The 18920-nt window shown below is 48.2% G+C and overlaps 1 protein-coding gene across 8 annotated transcripts in view; it reads right to left on the bottom strand.

The window, feature by feature from the left end:
• The window catches only part of spata18 (spermatogenesis associated 18), a 188800-nt gene that overhangs the window by 157114 nt on the left and 12766 nt on the right, over window positions 1–18920 (bottom strand). For 7 of the 8 annotated variants that reach the window (XM_085969939.1, XM_085969942.1, XM_085969944.1 and 4 more), the window contains exon 2: window positions 15080–15385. The exons of the other annotated variant lie outside the window; for it this stretch is intronic. In XM_085969939.1, coding sequence (XP_085826065.1) covers window positions 15080–15295 — 216 coding nt within the window. In that variant the 5' untranslated portion in view covers window positions 15296–15385. The remainder of the gene's footprint in view (window positions 1–15079; window positions 15386–18920) is intronic. 8 annotated transcript variants of the gene reach the window in all.

Genomic DNA, 18920 nt, shown 5'->3' with positions numbered 1-18920 from the left:
TGTAATGATGTAGCTTCTACAGCTTTTTGGGGCAGCATATTCCATGGACCTACCACCCTCTGAGTGAAGTAGCTCCTCCTCATCTCAGTTTTGAAAGAGCAGCCCCTTATTCTAAGACTATGCCCCCTAGTTCTAGTTTCACCCATCATCGGGAACATCCTCCCCGCATCCACCCGATCCAACCCCTTCACAATCTTATATGTCTCAATAAGATCGCCTCTCATTCTTCTGCACACCAATGAGTAGAGTCCCAATCTACTCAACCTCTCCTCATATGTCCATCCCCTCATCCCTGGGATTAACCGAGTGAACCTTCTTTGTATTGACTCGAGATCTCGTAGTATATACATGTATAGTTTCTGTGTTTCCTTTCCGTTATATTCAACTGGCACCCTTATTTTTCCTCTGGGGTAGACCTTTTGCCCCGTGTATGTCTTCAATACAATGGACGTGTCCTTTAAGGGTATGTGTGAGAATAGCCGCTCATAGTCTCGTCGATTCATGACAGTTAGGGCTGATCCTGTGTCCAATTCCATCTTCACTGGGGACCCTGCTATCATGAGGGTGACCCAAATGGTTCGGTGATCTTCTTTTGCGATCACGTTGTGTAACTTTAAACAACTTAGTCGCCTGCTCCCGGAGTCCTTATCACTCTCCTGATCTTCTGAACTACTATCTGTCAGTTTCTTTACTTTCCTGTACTGTTCCTTAGTAGTTCTTGTCGTGTTGGTCTTCTTTCCCGACCTGCAGACTCTTACTGTATGTCCCATTTTCCCGCATTGCCTGCATATTTTGTCTTTAAACCAGCAGTCCTTCTGCTCATGGGTTGTTCTGCCGCAGCGATAGCACTTTTCAGCTCCATACGCCATTTCGTTAGCGCTGTATTCTTGTGGTTTCTGTTGTATTTCCACAGCTCCCCATGCTGCTGCTTCGTAGGATACTGCCACGCTGAAAGCCTGTTCTAGCGTCAGGTCCTTTTTTGAAAGTAGTCGTTTCTGGGTTCCTTCACTTTGGAGCCCGCAGACAAACTTATCCAGTAAGGTGTCTGCCAGTCCTGCTCCGAACTGGCAGTGCTTCGATAACTTGCGTAGTTCCGTAAGATCGTCAGCATTGCTCTCATCTTTGTGCTGGTTTCTTTTATGGAACTTGAATCTTTCTGCTATCAGCAGTGGTGTAGGGCTTAGATGTTCCTGTAACATATGAACAATCTCCTCAAAACTTTTCTCCATTGGTTTAACTGGGGTAATTAAATTCCGCAATAGGCCGTACGTACTCGCACCCATCAGATTTAATAATACCGACGCCCTCTTTCCATCAGCCACCTCATTTGCCTTGCAGTACACTTCAATTCTTTCCACATACGTGGTCCAGTCTTCTACCTCGTTGTCGAAAGCAGTGATACTGCCACTTTTCGGCATCTTGGGCGATTTAAAATGGCGCCTCCCGCGCTTTTGCTTCTTCCCCAATGGAATAAAATGGCGCCTCCCGCGCTTTTGCTACTTCCCCAACGGGATAAAATGGTGCCTCCCATGCTTTTGCTTCTTCCCCTTACTGCCACGCTGCTCCTAGCGTTCTACAGGGTAATGGCGGCGACCCGCAGCTTCGGCACATCTCGCTTTCCTTCCCCCCCGTTTAGTTTCTCTCCGCTGTCCTGTTCTCGAGCACCGACCGCGCCCTGTGCGCTCCACCCTCTCTCTCTTGTTTTCTTTTCCCGGCGACGCTGCGCGGCCTGATTTGTAGAGCCGCTCGATCGAGCTTGAGCCCGCCGCAGTCCGGAAGGGTCAGCGCACTACCTGCTACCAGCACGATTCGCTGGAACCACAGTCTCTCCCGCAATTCTCCAAACACCGATGGATTCTTTGGGCAGTTGCCCTCGGTCGACGTCCGTTGCTCAGACTACGACCTTCCAGGACCTTCCTTTCAGGCGAGATCCCCGTGAGATGATGCCACACTGCAGGTGAGTTCGAACTTACTCGTCGCCACTGTAAAGTCCGCGCCTCAATAATACACGGACTTCGGGAGAACAGTTTAACAGGTACTTTACTGAACAAGAGGCAGCTTGAAACTGAAACTACAGAAGCCTGCTAGGGCCTTTTATACAGGGGTGGTCACTGCCGGTACTGCAGTCTAAGACCAGTTATTCCCTTAAAGTTACATACACAACACCTTCCGATACGAGGCATAACTGCTTCGGGTGTGGGAAGAGTGGGCATTGGAGAAGGGACTGTAGAAATCCTTGGAAGGATAGTGTGGGGAAAAATTCCCCAGCTCCTGCCCCAAAGGCAGAAACACCGACCTCTCCCCCCGCAGTTGATTCGTTAGTAGCTGCACTTCGAGTTTTGTTGGCTGGCCCAGGGAGGGTAGCCACAGCCACGGGTGTTTTACCTCCATCTGCCCCAGTTAACACAGACTTATGGCTGGAGCCAGCGCAGCCTGTCTATCTGTGTCCCCTTGAGTACGATGTATGGAAAAGACCGCTTGTTAAGATGGAAGTGGAAAAGGTAAAAGGGACCTATCTGTTGGACACGGGAGCTTCGAGCACCATAGTCTACTCAAATAACCCCGCTGCCTCACCTCTGTCTAACGGGGTCCCGTACAGCTTAGTGGGGTTCACAAGTAACGAACAGGTTGGCTCATTCTCTATCCCACTGTCCATTCATTTGGGAGCACTCCACACCAAGTGGACTTGTGTTCTAATGAAGTGGGAGCAGGAAGGGAAAGGGATCCCGGGGGCTGATTTTATTATAGGCCACAGGATTCTAGTGGATCTCAGGAACCACTGTCTGTGGGGAGCATGCACCGGCAAAGAGAGTGAAGTGGCAGTTATCCCAGAAAAACAGGGAAAGGGGACCTTGTGTACCCTAAAACCCAAGGAGGGTTACGACCTCGAGCAAATGGTCAGTAACACTCCAGTGGAGTACCAGGCATTTGTGCGAGCACACCTCGGCGCATTTGCCACTCACAATCATGATTCATGTGCAATTCGTGTACGGAATCCCTGGCCATCTGGTCCTGTCGGGGATACACCTCTGGCAACGGGAGACCCCTAGCAATCAAGCCTCTGCTGGAGAAAATCATGACAGCCGTAGGGAAAGGGAAGGTCTAGATCCACAAGGTTAAGGCCCATTCAAAGACAGAACCCATGAGGGAGGGTAACCAAAGGGCAGATGAATTGCCCAAGCAGGGAGCTAGGGAAGGAGAGTTTTGGGACCCCTACCAGACAGGTTCGGTAGCCGCAGTCCGGGACAAGGGAGGTACACAGTGGGTAGTCTTGGTCCCGGATCTAAAGCAGGCCCAGGTATGGGATCCCATCCTCAGAGCCATCTTGAACGCGCTCACAAAAGGGGAGAAAGTAGAGAGCCCATACGGTACAGCAGCCATCACTGTCAAGGAAGGCATGCTGTTCAGGGGGGAGCAGTGGGTAGTGCCGCAGCAGCACCCAAGGTAATTCCTCCAACTGGCCCATGAGGGTCCAGGAGCGGGGCATCCCGGGCCTGAGGCCACCTGGCAGCGGGTGGAACAGGCAGGATGGTGGCCAGGACTGAGGGAACAGGCCCGCGAGTTCTGTGCCAGCTGTCTGGTGTGTGCTGCCAATAACCCTGACCCCCAGAAAAGGAAGGTATCTTTGGGACACACCAGGAGGGTAGAGAGACCATGGCAATCGATCCAGATCGATTACATCGGGCCCCTACCCACCGCCCAGGGAGGCTACAAGTATTGCTTAGTCCTGGTGGATGTGTTCTCAAAGTGGGTAGAAGCTTTTCCCTGCCGTACAGCTACCGCATTGGGTACAGCTAAGATCCTGGTCAGGGAAGTGTTCTCGCGATGGGGACTCCCACAGTACGTGGAGTCTGACCAAGGCAGTCACTTTACCGGACAGGTCATGCAAGAGACCCTCATGGTGCTCGGCATTGAAGGGAAATGGCACGTCGCCTACAACCCACAGTCATCGGGCCCTGTAGAGCGTTTAAACCGTACTATAAAAGAAAAGCTGCGCAAGGAGATGGGAGACTCACCCAAAAAGTGGGTGGAAGTCTTACCGTTGGTCCTAATGGGGATCCGAGCCAGCCAGTCAAAAAGCACAGGGTATTCCCCACACGAGCTGATGACTGGCAGGGTTATGCGGCCCCCCACCCATGTGCTAGCCCCGGTGCTCACGGAAGGCCAGCTCAGAGAGGTGAACCGGGACAGTTTTGTCAGGAATCTGTTTGCACACCTTAAACAGGTTCACTGGCAGGCTGTTAGCAACATGGGAAAACAGCATCGAAGTAGCCGATTGCTGCTAGAACCCAACAGGCACCACGCGTGGGAGATAGGGGATCAGGTCATGGTAAGGAACTTTGCTCGGTTGGGAAGTTTCAAACCATTGTATATGGGGCCATACAGCATTGTGGACAAGGCAAGCCCCATGGTGCATGCCATCAAGATGCCCCACCGCACAAAGTGGTTCCACATTAATCAGTGCAAGCTGTTTAAGACTGAGTGGAGAACGGTCAGCAAGGGTCAACCGCACCGAAGCTAGAGAGCAGCCGCCTGCAGCTGTGGCAGACTCACAGACCGCAAAGGTGGGGGCAGTGACGTGTGTGACTGGAGAGGCCCTCCCACCAATTAAGTGGGTCTCAGGTACACCCCCTGTAGTGTATGTACCCGTCTACCTTTAAGGGAACGATTGAGTGTAACCGTTCACCTTTAAGAGAACTACTTTAGGTGTGGCACTATTTGATTGGCTTCTGTATACGGTAATACCGACAGTGACCACACCAGTATATAAGTGATGTTACAGGATAACTAGGGCAGATTCGCCCTGACCTCTGAATAGTAAAGACCTGTTTGTTTGTACTTCAAAAGTCTGTGTATTTATTTACTGCACAACCCACAGACTTTACAGTGGCGATGAGTCCGATCGTACCCTGCGGCAAGAATAGCAAAGTAACAAAGAGCGTCGAAGAGAGGCAACCGCCCTCATCGTGCTACCAAAAGAAAACACGAGGCTACAACAACAGAAAGTGTGGTACTTTACAGAAGCTGGAAGACTAGCAACAAAAGCTTCATCAGCAACAGGCACTGATTACCCTGCTACCACGGTGTGGAGTGAGCCGACCAGCAAGAAACAAGGCGGCCGAAGAGACTGTGAGTAGGGGAAGGGGTAGAAGTATCCGGAGGAGAAGGGCAGAGCACTCGACCTCGGTCGAGGGGGAGCTGTACCGGCCAAAAGTCGGGTCCAACGGCGTCGGGTGACAGCCGGACCGCGATCGGCGGGAAAAATCCGGGCAGCGACCGCAGCCACGAAGCGCTGAGCCTGCGAGTAGGCGCGGGAGGAGAAACCCAGCCGCAGCCGGGGAGGGAAACACCGGTCTGCGAGAGGGCTGGGGAGGCGAACGGGAACCGTGCGGGTGAGAGCCGGGTGCGGAGTGAGAGACTGCGAGGAGCCAGTCCAGCGGCTGAGCTGTTCTCCACCAACGGGGTACTCAGAGCCGGCAAAACCGAACGTGCGGGAGTGGGAGAGCGAACAGGAGCCGAGAACGGGGAGAGAGACTGCGCGAGAGCCAGTCCAGCGGCTGAACTGTTCTCCACCTACGGAGTACCCAGAGCTGGTAGAACCGAACGTGCGGGAGAGGGAGAGACAGAGCCGAGCACGGGGAGAGAGAGACTGCGCGAGAGCCAGTCCAGCGGCTGAACTGTCCTCCGTTAACGGGGTGTACCCAGCGCCGGTAGAGCCGTGCGGGCGGGAGGAAAAGACAGAGCCGAGTAAGGGGAGCTGTGCGAGAGCCAGCCCAGCGGCTGAACCTGTCCGCTGTGGGGAAAGCGTACCCCTTACACCAGGGAGAAACGCGGGAAGCCGCCATTAGGCGGGGAAGACGACAGAGGCGGGAAACCGCCATTGAAGTGGGCAGGGGGAGAAAGGAAGAGCGGGAAACCGCCATTTTCACGGGAAAAGAACCGCCATCTTAACTGCCATTGAAGTGGGCAGAGAGAGAGAGAGAGAGAGGGAAGGGAAGAGCGGGAAACCGCCATTTTCGCAGGAAAACCGCCATTTTCGAAAAAAAAAGAAGATAATAAATAATACTTAAAGAAATACTGTGCTGCTTCAAAGAAAGAAAGATGCCTAAGCGAGGGAATATTAACGATTTTAATTCTGAAATAGAAGACTGGGCCACGTACGTGGAACGCATAGAGATCTATTGCGAAGCCAACAAAATAGAGGAAGACGACAAGGCGATAACATTGCTAAACTCGATGGGGGCAAAAACATATGGGCTCTTGAAGCATCTAATAGCACCAGCTAAACCAGCGGATCAGACCTTCGAAGAAATTGTGGCTGTGCTGAAGGACCACTTGAACCCCACACCGTTGATGCTGGCTGAGCGATTCAAATTCTACGCAAGAACGCAGAGGAAAGACGAAAGCAATGCGGAATACTTGGTCGAACTGCGTAGGCTAGCGAAATACTGCCAGTTCGGAGGGAATCTGACAGAGGCACTGTGGGACAAGTTCGTATGCGGATTGTCCAAAGAAGGAACGCAGAAGCGACTACTGGAAGAAAACGACCTCACACTGGACAGGGCTGTCCTCATAGCTGCATCACACGAAGCCGCAGTGAAAGGAACGGCCGAAATGCAGCTAAAGGCGGCGGCACTCGGGGTGGACCAAATTACTTCGAGCACAACAAAATGCTACCGTTGTGGGAAGACCACGCACGACCAGAATCACTGCTGGTTTAAGAACCAAGAGTGTCGGAAATGTGGCAAACTGGGTCACATCGCGAAGGTATGCAGGTCCGGGAAAAAGACCAACAATCAACGGAAGCCACCACAAGAAAAGTACAACAAGGTACACAAGGTGGCTGAAAAGAGTTCAGACGAACAGAATTCAGACTCAGACCCAAACAACCAGGAGCTGGGTAGTCTGAAGATCCACAATGTGGGGAAAGAAACTGATCTACAAACGATTTGGGTCGTACTAAAAATAGCTGGAGTCCAAGTACGAATAGAGCTGGACATTGGATCAGCTCTATCAGTCATCAACCGAAGGGACTACCACCGGCTATTCTCTCACATACCTTTGAGAAATACCAAGTTCGTATTACAGACATACACGGGGCATAATGTATACCCCATGGGGAAAATAAGAGTCAAGGTGAGAGATAGAGGGAAAGAACACCCAAGAATGAATTTGTACGTATTACCTGAGGGAGGACCACCACTTCTAGGATGGGAGTGGATTAAGAAAATAGACATGGAATGGCACTACCTAAAAGCCATAATGAAGGAGGATTCGGTGCAAGCTATCAGCTCAGATTCTGAGATGGATGACGATAAGACCAATTCAAATATGCATGACAAGGCTAAAGGGGACTTGCCGACGATGGGGAAGGAAACAAAGACATGCAGAAAGACTTATGTCACCAAGAAGAATAAAGTTACAGAGCAGAACTCCAGGTTGACAGAGAATTCTGAGCCTGTTCAAGCTAAGGATTCATCCACGACGGAAGAACACCGAGCTCGGACTCAAACTTATGTCAAAGTACGACAACAATTAGAACAGTGGAGTGACCGTCTCGTACAAGAGATGAAAAATATGGAAAAGTTCTGGGACACTGAATGGGAGAACCTGGAAAGACAACAGAGACAGCTAGCTCGAGAAAAGAGCGACCATAGAGCCATCGTGGCCAAGTACCAATCACATCTCCCTGAAACTGTTCAGGAACTAGACTATTTACAGAACGACCTAAAGGAAGAGGAATCTTCAGGAAGCCAGGATTTTATCCCAGTTCATCTCTACGACTCGTTGCAAGCAGAGTGTAACAAGTTGAAGGAACAGTATGAACGGGCCCAGACTACAATCCTGGAAGGGGTTAACTCGGCAACCTCCGAAAAGCTAGTTTTAGTGAAAGAATATGAACAACTAAAGTTTGAACATGAGCGAGAATTACAAAGGCTGCAGGAAATGTTTGACGAGCTCCAGGCCAAGCCAGACTCATCGGTAGAGATTCCATCCGTAGATGGAAAATTAGAGGTGGAAGACATAGCAGAACGTGAAATTCAAGATGTCCAAGAACTCGTTAAATTATTGAAGGAAACCCAAGACAAATATGAGGCGGCAATGGCAGAGGTCCAACAACTTGAAGAACATATTCAACTAGGAATCCGGGCAGTGGAAGGAAAGGCCAATGGAAGGAACACAGAGACTGTAGGAATGGCCCCTGATCAGGAGTTAGAGAACACCAAGGCGCAATTTCTTCGAGCGCTTAAAACCAAAGGACCGGAGGAAAGGAAGGTGAAAACATTGGAGGGAAAGGTGGATGAAATGGAGAAGGCGCTAATCCACAGTGTCCCCGTAGAAGAGTTAACGGCCAGCCAACTCTTATACACGCTGAGGGACAAGACTCCAAAATGGGAACACGAGTTTCAGGTTTCAAAGGGAAAGAATTCGGAGCTTCCAAAAGTCACGGAGAGAGCTGAGGGGGCAACACAGCTTGCACATGGATGTCAAAAGTATGCTGAATTACGTCAAGGGGAACAGAAGAATGCGGAAACAGCTACTTCAGTAGAAGGATTAAATAGCCTGATAACGGAATCCCCGATGGAAGGGAAGGTATTGAACTCACAAATGAGGCCAGGCGTGAAGGAATGGCAGACATCCCAGGAAGAGCGGGATGAATATGAATGCTTGAAGAAGTCTTTTCAAGAAAGATGGTCAGAGAAGGAACCACCGTCGGCTAACGTCCAGTTGGATAAGAAGGAAGTAGAAGGGCCCCTCACTGGCCTAACTCAGGACGACCCCGAATACTATCCTGACCTATTGAGTGACACTGAATATTACGAGGATCTGGTCTGCCCAGTTTGTGATGAAAACTCCCAAAGTACAGAAATCCGCATGAAGCACTTAAGGTCTAATGAACATAGAGAGTTGATGGCGCTACAGATGGCCGCAGAGAAAGGAGCTCCGAGAGTTTCAAAAAGGCAGAAAAGAAAAAGAAGAAGCAGGAGATAATAACTGTCTAAAATACTATCATCTCAGGCAGGACACCATGAAAGGAGCTAAATTAGTTGAAAACCCGAAAATTATCAAGACAGCCAGTTGGTTGTAAAAGTCCGCACTGCTGGTTCAACAGGACGGAAGGTCAAGCTGTTACGTTAAGAAAAAGGCTATGGAGGAGTCACGCTAGCCATGTGAACCAGCTACACCAAAGAGATGCTGTTCGGAATGAGTCAAGATCAGAGACTGAATCTATGAACTGTTTCCGCAGAGACTGAACCTGTGCACTGTTCCCACCGAAAGTATATCTGTAAACTGTTTTATATGACGTTGACTCCACCGGAATTATCTCTGTAAATTGTTTGTTCTCCACCGAGAGTATATCTGTAAATTGTTATGTGAAGTTGAAGATATGTATGTTTAACGGGGACCCTGTAAGTAATAAGCTAAAAAGGGAGGATTGTAGTGTATGTACCCGTCTACCTTTAAGGGAACGATTGAGTGTAACCGTTCACCTTTAAGAGAACTACTTTAGGTGTGGCACTATTTGATTGGCTTCTGTATACGGTAATACCGACAGTGACCACACCAGTATATAAGTGATGTTACAGGGTAACTAGGGCAGATTCGCCCTGACCTCTGAATAGTAAAGACCTGTTTGTTTGTACTTCAAAAGTCTGTGTATTTATTTACTGCACAACCCACAGACTTTACACCCCCAGTAGCCAGAGCCTTAAGTAGATCTCCTCGCATACCACAGCCTAAACTACCTTGGTCACCCGAGTATCATTTTAAACGGTCCAGCCCCAGGAGAACCCTTAACAAAAGGGGAAAACCCAAGGTCAGGGACAAGTCTAAGGACACAGATCCCCAGCCTACAGCCTCCAAAGGTGAGGGACTCACAGGAGAGGTAGTGTTGGGCAAAGAGAGAGAGAAGGGTCCCCAGCCTGCAGCATCAGGCTGCGGGGAACCCACAGGACAGGATAGGGACTCAGCAGCCACACCGAGAGGGGTAGTGTGTTGCAGCACAGGAGGGCACATTCCCCCGATTAACTGGGATTCAGGGAAACTCCCAGGTGTTTTAAGGAGGACTCTCCGACTCCAGTGGCACAGGTCACCTTACGCCCAGGCGTACAAGCTGCCCAGATTCCACAAAAGGCAGAGGCCTAACAGGGATTAGCCTGGCCATCCAGAGACGGGCAGCGGATGTATATAGCTATCTGAAGTATTTTAAGAATGTTTTACAGTTTGGAAGTTTGGGATTTTAGTGGTTTAATTTTAGTATAGGATAAGTAAAAGTTTGAATTTTGTTAACTGTGTCAGGCCAGAGAACCTTCTCAGGACATGGCTATTTTGTTTTGTGTGTCCCTACAGAAAGGAAATTGGGATGAGGAAGGTTCTGCTCCTGCTCGCCCTGGTAGAGGTGAGCATCAGTGACCGAGGAGACGTGGAAGACTCCTACATCTATGGGTGTTCAGGAGAGAGAGCACCGATCGTTACCACAGGGGGTGGCGAACGGGGTGTGGAGGAGCTCGCCATTTACTTCCACGAGGGAAGGTGGCCAGGGTGGCTGGGGTCTAACTCGACTCAGTACTCCAGCCAGACCAGGTTCACGTACGGGGAGGCCTCCATCACGTGCCCCAGGGTACAGATCGTTGCTACAAGGGTCAGCGTCACTGAGGAGAAACGTGTGTGTTTGACATGCAAGGGACAGATTCGTTTGGATAGGTGGTGGTGGCTCAGAAAGCTGAGCAAGGATATAGGAAACCCCAGTCGATTGGGAACGATTGGAGAACAATACCCATCGGACGATTACAGGGACCCGAGGGGGATTGAGTGTGTGCTGGGACAAGTGGTGGGGACCAGATATGGGGATTTATGTTTGCATGTGGGGGTCAGAGAAGGTCTGCCCCACAGGCATATCCATCATCTTCCACCGGCAATGGCAAGATGCCGGGAAGGGGATGGAGTGGGATTCCAGCCTGCATGCATATGCGATCCCACACTCCCCGATTCCAGTCAATGCCACCGAACTCGTAGCCCGCCCCCGGAAGCCCCTGCTCATGACCACGACATCACGGACTATAGTCCAGAGGTGTGCTACCACCACCAAGGGACCAGGGAATGGGTTAGTCCTACTGCCAACCGATAAGTTGCTGTACCAGGGGGTACACTATGCAGTGGCCTCAGTGATCCTGAACTTGACCGAGGTGCACTTACCTGAGTGGTGCCCTAAAAAGACAGAACAGTTGTGCCAAGCCCTGCTGAAGGAAATGTTTAGAAAATTTTATGAATTTGTCTTTGCCAGGGTAGACAAAGCGAAACTGTACAGTTTACATCCTGACCATAATATGGGCGCGGGGAGACAAAGAAGACCTGGAATGATATCTTTACAGCCTATATTACAGGATCCTCAGTGATAAACAGCCTAGATGATATAGAGCTGCAAACCCAGATAAATGGTTTAAAGACCCAGTTAAGAAAACTCCTAACAGAGGAGAACACAGTGGTGGGCTCAGAGCTACATGAGGACCAGGCTATGACGGTCCTGTGATGAAATATGTCATTCATCAGACTCTGTAGTTAACTGTATATATTGTATTGCCTGCTCCGGTGTTTGTACCTTGTATTGTGTATAGGGGACCGCCCCCTTTGTGTGTCAGCTCCGCCCATACCTGGCCCTACTTAAGACAAGTCCAGGCTTGTCCTGCAGTAGAACAGCAGCACGCCAGGTGAAGCTAGGTGCAGCCACCGGCATCTTTTCTTTGCTAATAAAAGCCTTTGTTTTATTCTACTAACTTCGAGTCTTGAAGTTATTGAGGCACGTCAGGTCCATTTAAAGGAGATAATTGCTGAGCTGGAGAGACATGCTAAAACAGTAAATGCACTCATACGGGAGGACAGGAATGCTTCGGATCAAGCTGCACAGAATGAGATGTGCGTGCTATACGGGGCATGGTTGCTGGGCGAGGGCCGCAGCAACCTGGAGGATTTAAAACAAGGCTTAGTCCCCTCCTGGATTAGCAACAAGCACCTCGCAGCCCTCCACCCGTTTAGTAATTCGCTGAGTCTGTGTCAGCTCCGTCTAGCCTCTGAAGCCTACCCTGCCCAGTGGATTGTGGACGTTCCAATCACACTATCGTGGGGATAATAGTGAGGATGCCGGTCATGGCTGGGACAGCCTGACCTGCACCGGTATACAGGGTGGAGAACATTGGGATCATTCAAGGGGGTACACACGTCCGTTTTGCAGAGGTCCCACCTTATGTCATAAAGTGGGAGCACGCTATAACAGGTACAGACATCTCCGGGTGTCCCCAGCACTTGAATGCCTATTCGAGACCACAGTGCGGGTTTAAAGCTGCTGGCGCACAACCTGTTAACTGTACCATGGAGGTAATGGCACAAGGCCATGTTTCCCCACAGGTAGCATTCATAGGGGGTGGGACATATTGTGTCACCACAAGTGCGCTCCACTGCCGGCATGGACAGTACATCTGGTGCCCGGTGAGTGACAGCAGTTTTTGTTTTAAACCCAAGGCAGAAGTTCAAGTGGCCCAGGAACGGATTGTACCCATCCCTGAACCCTCAACTGTTCACCTCACTGTCAGGGAAAACATTACCAACCTGCAAAATTACGTAACACATTTTGGCTATGAGATTCCACCTCTACCAGAACATCTTACCGCCCTATTAAAAGCAGTAGTCATCTCACAGAAACATTTCTACCCATTAGAACAGAAGACAGTCGAGATAGGGGCCAAGATCTTGGACATTGTAGTTCCACCCTGGTGGGATATGTTTGAAAATATAGAGGTCCCTTCTTGGATTCGACTGGCTTCACCTCTTTTAGTAGTTTGTCAGCGAAGGGTCCCAGACCTGAAACGTTAACTCTGTTTCTCTCTCCACGGATGCTGCCTGGCCTGCTGAGTATTTCCAGCATTTTCTGTTGTTATTATAGTTTTATACTTGTTGTGTACAAAGTGCAAAGGAAGGGACCAGATGCTCCGCTCTCAACATGAGGGAGCATAGGACAAAAATAAAAATAAAGTCTATGACCAGGTATAAAACCAACCTTGACCGTTATTAAAAATAAAGTTTGATGAGTGTGTGTGTCATTATTTTCCTATGTGTGTGTATAATTTCTGCCAAGTGGTGCAGGGGTGTTGGACCCCCTCTGTGCTTGGATGTGTATGTAATTGAATTTTTTTTGTACCTTGTATATATCTGTAAACACTACACCTAAAGGGAACATGAGAGTGTTTTGTTTTGGGTTTAATTCTATCGCAGCCCTGCCTTCGATCTATTTTATTTCCTTTCCAGTTTTGAAAAAGGGTTTCGACCTGAAACGTCAACTCTAATTTCTCTCCACAGATGTTGCCTGGCCTGCTGAGTTTTTCCAGCATTTTCTGTTGTTATTTCGGATTTCCAGCATCTGCAGTATTTTGCTATCATACAGGGGAAGGTTGGCTCCCGAGGATCAGAAAATTTTGCTCACAACTGCATTATGCTATAGTAATAAAATATCACAGGGGGGTGTATAAGGCTCGCAAAATTATACAAGTTCCCCCAAAGTAAGAAAGAAGAGATATTGGACTGTTTGAGATAATATTGGGCCAAAGGGGCTTAAAATCAAAACCCCAGGAAGATTTGGCAGGTTTAAAAGGCATGTTCAGGCTTGTGGAAAACTGTGACAAAAGGAGGTGGGATGGGCCCCCGAAACACAAACAGTTTGAGTATTGGATCGTCTGGGAATGTTCTGGGCCACCCCAACCTTTCTACATAAAGACAATAAAAACTGTTCCCGCCGAAACTCACAGAGCCACCAAGAACATGAATAAAACAATACATGCCAACAGACAACAAAAGAGAAGCTGGCCCCAGCAGGAAAAGACAATCAAACAGCAGTTTAAAAACCAATCAGAAAGATTTCCAAAACGCTTTACACATTTTAAACTGATTTCAAGGCAATCCCGAAACCAGTTAAAAGCCAATTAAAGATAGATGGACCATCCCCGAAGCTCGTTGAGGATTTAAAACATATTAAAAATAACGAGCCTGCCAAAATTAACAAAAGAACCAGAGATTTGGCGGTCAGATAAGCCAGGCCTCAAAACAGTATAATTGAGGCCTGCTTGTTTGGTGAAACAGGAAGATCAGAGCACACAGTCAGCACATTGAGCACAGTGAGACAAGACAGCATGGTAACATCCAGGAGAGATCAAGATCATCGCTGTGTTCAAAAGACAGTACAGTTCAATCAGAGACTTGAAGAAAGAAGAACAAAACAGAAGGAAAGGGAAAGTCATGGCAACCAAAGGCCTCAAGAAACCAACAACTACCAATATTACCACCAACCAGGTAATATTGGGCCACCACGAACAACAAGAAACCAACCACCGAGAATTCGAAAATCACCAACTTGTTTCCACTCTGCAGGCTAGTCTGACTTACCCCTGGGTAAGATTTGACACAAAAGACCCTAAAAACTTTACCTAACTAAAGAAAATTGGGTACTTACCCGATAAATCCAACTACGCAGCTAACCGCATTAGCGGACAGACCAAGACTGAAGACCCAACGCAGGTGCAGTCTTCCACAACATCCGGGGTACGGCAGGCCCCAACCACCACAACTAGAGAGAACCCCGAAATCGCAAACCTCTACAATCTGTCAAGAAAGTCGTTTGGTGAGCATTTCCTGGTCCTCTGGATTTCAACCTGGCTAGGATAGTGGGGTCGGGAGGGTGAGGTACTTTTGTATATTGTAATTCTCCCTCGCATATTCCGAGTGTTCCCCCTTTTAAAGTATAAGATTTATTGTATTATATATTTTCCTGTCTCAAAATAAAGATCTCAATTCTTTTGACCAACCCAGGTGTCTGCTGCAATTTCATTACAACCCCCAAATAAGTCCAAAGTCTAGGACCAAGGGAGTGGGAGTGATTCGAACCTCTCAGCGAGTCAGAGGTAAAGCTGACCACACACACACCACCCCTTACATGGATACAACAATGGACAGCGAACTGGGAGATATTCGCTATGTCCCCAGTAGAAGCTTGAAAGGAGCCGCTAGCATAAAAATTCAGAGCCACTCTCACCTTCACTGCCACCGACAGAGACGTCCTGGTACTGAGTTGAGGCTGCAGATCTGGTTGCAGCAGGTGGCAGAGCTCAGTGACCACCTCCTTGCTGAAGTGCAGCCTGCGCAAACACTGCTCCTCAGACAAATGAAGGTATGAGGACTGCTCCCTGAATACCCTGGGTGGGTAAGGTCTCCTGTGCAGAGGCCTGTTGGCCCTCCTCCTTCTGGCCATGTTTGCCACTCTCTCTCTGCTGCCTCCGATTCTGCAGGTACAGGACGACGCCCCGAGTCAGTGCAGCCCCCACAGTCTCTTCTAAAATCGCTGGAATGAAGGTGAAATAAAAATGAACCTGCAAAGTGCTGCTCAGTACCCAAAACTCCTTCGTACAGCGTTGAATCTCTCCAGATGTCTCTCTCCCTCTCAGCATGCGTAGTGCAAAAATTTCGCCGACAAGAAAAGACAGGAAGCGGCCGCCTTTAAATAGCGCTCCCCAGCCCCTTCCCGACTGCAAAACATTCTCCTCTACCAGTCATTGCTAGCGGCAGGCGAAAAGGCAGGGGGCCCGACTCAATATCCGGCCCGGGACGCTACCAGAGCATTGCACGCTTGACTGACGTCACGATCTGCGGGCGCAGGAGATCGTGGCGGTAGTGTTTAGCACCGCTGCAAAATGTCTGGTCAATTTCACGAGCGGCGCTAAAATCGCCACGCTCGGGCGCTAAGTTCCTAGAGGCGCTAACGGGAGGCGCTAAGCAACCAAATTTTCCCCCAAGATGTCTTACAAATGGAAGCACAGAGAAATTAAAATACAGATAAGAAAGAAAATGAACTACAAATGCAACAGGGAAAGGAAGGGGAAGAACTTGGGGAAAAAAATTCAAAAAAGTTACATCTGCAAAATACAAAAAGCGTGGAATAATTGAAGATGAATGAAAAATCTAATTAAGGATTATAGTCTGGGACCCAATATGGTTTATCTTTATTTTCTTTTAATAACTTTTGCTGAATGTGGCCCACGCCAAGTGCCAGGATAACAGATCAGGCCCACTATATAAAATTAATTTGACACCCCTGGTATAGAACTTAGCAATTTGAGAAGGACCATTCGGACCACATGAACACAGTAACACACATAATAAATTCACCTCACCCATTCACTTATTGGGACTCATTTTCATGACATTTACCATAATCTTGACACACCTTTTCATATCTCACACTTTGGCACATATAATCAAAGTCACAGAGTTGGACACAGGAATCTGAGCAGTAATGCACATTAATGTGAAATAAATGTTACTACTAATTGAAGTATCATACTGCCCTTCCTGCTCTGTAAACATCAATGGATATCAGCACACACTCAGAATGATACGTTACTGTAAAGATACCATACACCAGACACAGTACAAATAGGATAAATAGAATATACAGCACAGAAACAGGCCACTCGGCCCAACTATTCTGTGCTGGTGTTTATACTCCACACAAGTCGCCTCCCTTTCCATCTACCTCATCTCAGCATTTCAGCATATCTTTCTATTCCCTTTACTTTCATGTACTTGTTTAGTTTCCTTTTGAAAGCATCGAAGCTATTTGCCTCAACCACTTCCTGTGGTAGTGAGCTTCACATTCTAACTACTCTCTGAGTAAAGAAATTTTTCCTTATTTCCGTAATGGATTTATTAGTAACTATCTTGTATTTATGGCCCCCTAGTTATGGATTCTCCCTCAAGTGGAAATATGCTCTCCACACCTACCCTGTCCAACCCATTCATAATTTTAAACACTTCTATCAGGTCTCCTCTAGGTCTTCTATTTTTTTAAAGAAAAAAGCCCCTGTTCAATCTTTCCCGATAGCTGTAATCTCTCAGTTCTGGTACCATCCTTGTAAATCTTTTTTGCACTTTCTCCAGTGCTTCTATGACCTTTTAATAGTATGGAGACCAGAACTGTGCATAGTATTCTGTGTAGCCTGACCAGAGATGTTGTTATTTCGTACGATGAGAAAAGCTTAGAATGGGATGTCAAGTTTGGCTATCCATTCGATGGCCTCCTGAGATGCCGAGTGGAGAAATGAGGTGCCTCCCGCAACAGATCCTAGTGGGCAGGTTGATGTGATGTGTTCCATGGTCTGGGACTCATGGCCACAGTTGCACTTCGGGTCGTCTTTCATCTTCCACTTGTGGAGCAGGCGGCCGCATCGTCCATGCTCTGTGCAGATTGGGTTGAGCGCTGTCCACTGTCTTCGAGGGAGGTCAAAGTCAGGGACCTCTGCTGTTGGATCAGTGATGAGATGTTGGTTCTTTATATTACATGCGTCCCACGATTCCGTCCTTCTGGATAGTGGGTCGATACCAGCTGCATGAATATTGGCTGCTGTTTCCCAGAATGGCCGGCATGATTTTAAGCGCTTTCATGGTGGGTTTTTCAGTTCTTCGTGAATGGGAAGGTCGATGTTGCTCATGACTTTTTTCATCTCACAGAGCACGTTGGCACCGCGGTGAATGGGGCAGTGTGGGACAGCACCGGGAGCCACTCAGTTGGAGTGGACTTAAGCGTCCCTGATACTGACCTCATGGTGGCGTTTAGCTGCACATCCACGATCTTTGCAGAACCATGAGGCAGAGCAGTATTCTCTGGATTGAATTTAAAGTATTGGGGGAAAGGGAGCCAATGTAGGTCAGCGAGGGCAGGGGTGATAGGCAAGCAGGAATTAGTGCAGGACAGGATAGATGTGGCAGAGTTTTGGACAAGTTAGAGCTTTTGGCAAACAAAAGATTGGAAGCTGACAAGGAGAACATTAGAGTAGTTGGATCTGGAGGTGACAAAGTGGGGGGGAGGGTCACGGTGGAGAGAAACCTAGAATGCTAAAGAGAAAAGACAAGGAAGCAGGAAAGTGATTGGGATAAGGGTAACCAGATTGTGTCAGGAAGGGACAGAGCATGCAAAAAAAGGAGTGCACTAACAAATAGGGTCCGGGTAAGAAAAAATGGTAATAAGACAAATAGGGCCATAATACAAAAAAATGTTAAGATGTCTAATAATGTTAAAAAAACAAATCTAAAGGCACTGTATCTGAATGCACGAAGCATTCGTAATAAGGTAGACGAATTAACAGTGCAAATACATGTAAACGGATACGATATCATTGCGATTACGGAGACATAGCTGCAGGGTGGTGACCAAGGCTGGGAGCTGAATATCCAAGGATATTCGATATTTAGGAAGGACAGGCAAAAAGGAAAAGGGGGTGGAGTGGCATTGTTAATAAAGGATGAAATCAGAGCAATAGTGAGAAAGGATATTGGCTCAGAAAATAAAGATGTAGAATCAGTCTGGGTAGAGCTAAGAAGCACCAAGGGGCAGAAAACATTGGTGCAAGTTGTCCATAGGCCTCCAAACAGTAGTGGTGATGTAGGGGATGGCATCAAACAGGAAATTAGAGATGCATGTAACAAGGGTACTACAGTAATCATGGGTGACTTTAATCTACATATAGACTGGCCAAACCAAATTAGCAATAATACTGTGGAGGATGAATTCCTGGCGTGTGTACGAGATGGTTTTTTAGACCAGTACGTTGAGGAGCCAACTAGGGAACAGGCTATCCTAGATTGGGTATTGTGCAATGCGAAGGGGTTAATTAATAATCTTGTTGTGCGGGGTCCTTTAGGGAAGAGTGACCATAACATGATAGAATTCTTCATTAAGATGGAAAGTGAAGAAGTCCAATCCAAAACTAGGTTCTTAAATCTAAACAAAGGAAACTACGAAGGTTAGATTGGGGAGCTTCATTAAAAGGCATGATGGTGGATAGGCAATGACTAATATTTAAGGAACAAATGCATGAATT

This window comes from Somniosus microcephalus, chromosome 2 (genome assembly GCF_052327205.1).
Source record: "Somniosus microcephalus isolate GS21.2 chromosome 2, FLI_Smic_1.0, whole genome shotgun sequence".
In the NCBI taxonomy this organism is placed as follows: Eukaryota; Metazoa; Chordata; class Chondrichthyes; order Squaliformes; family Somniosidae; genus Somniosus; species Somniosus microcephalus.
Note: the sequence above shows the minus strand (reverse complement) of the source record. Positions and strands in the feature narration are given on the sequence as shown.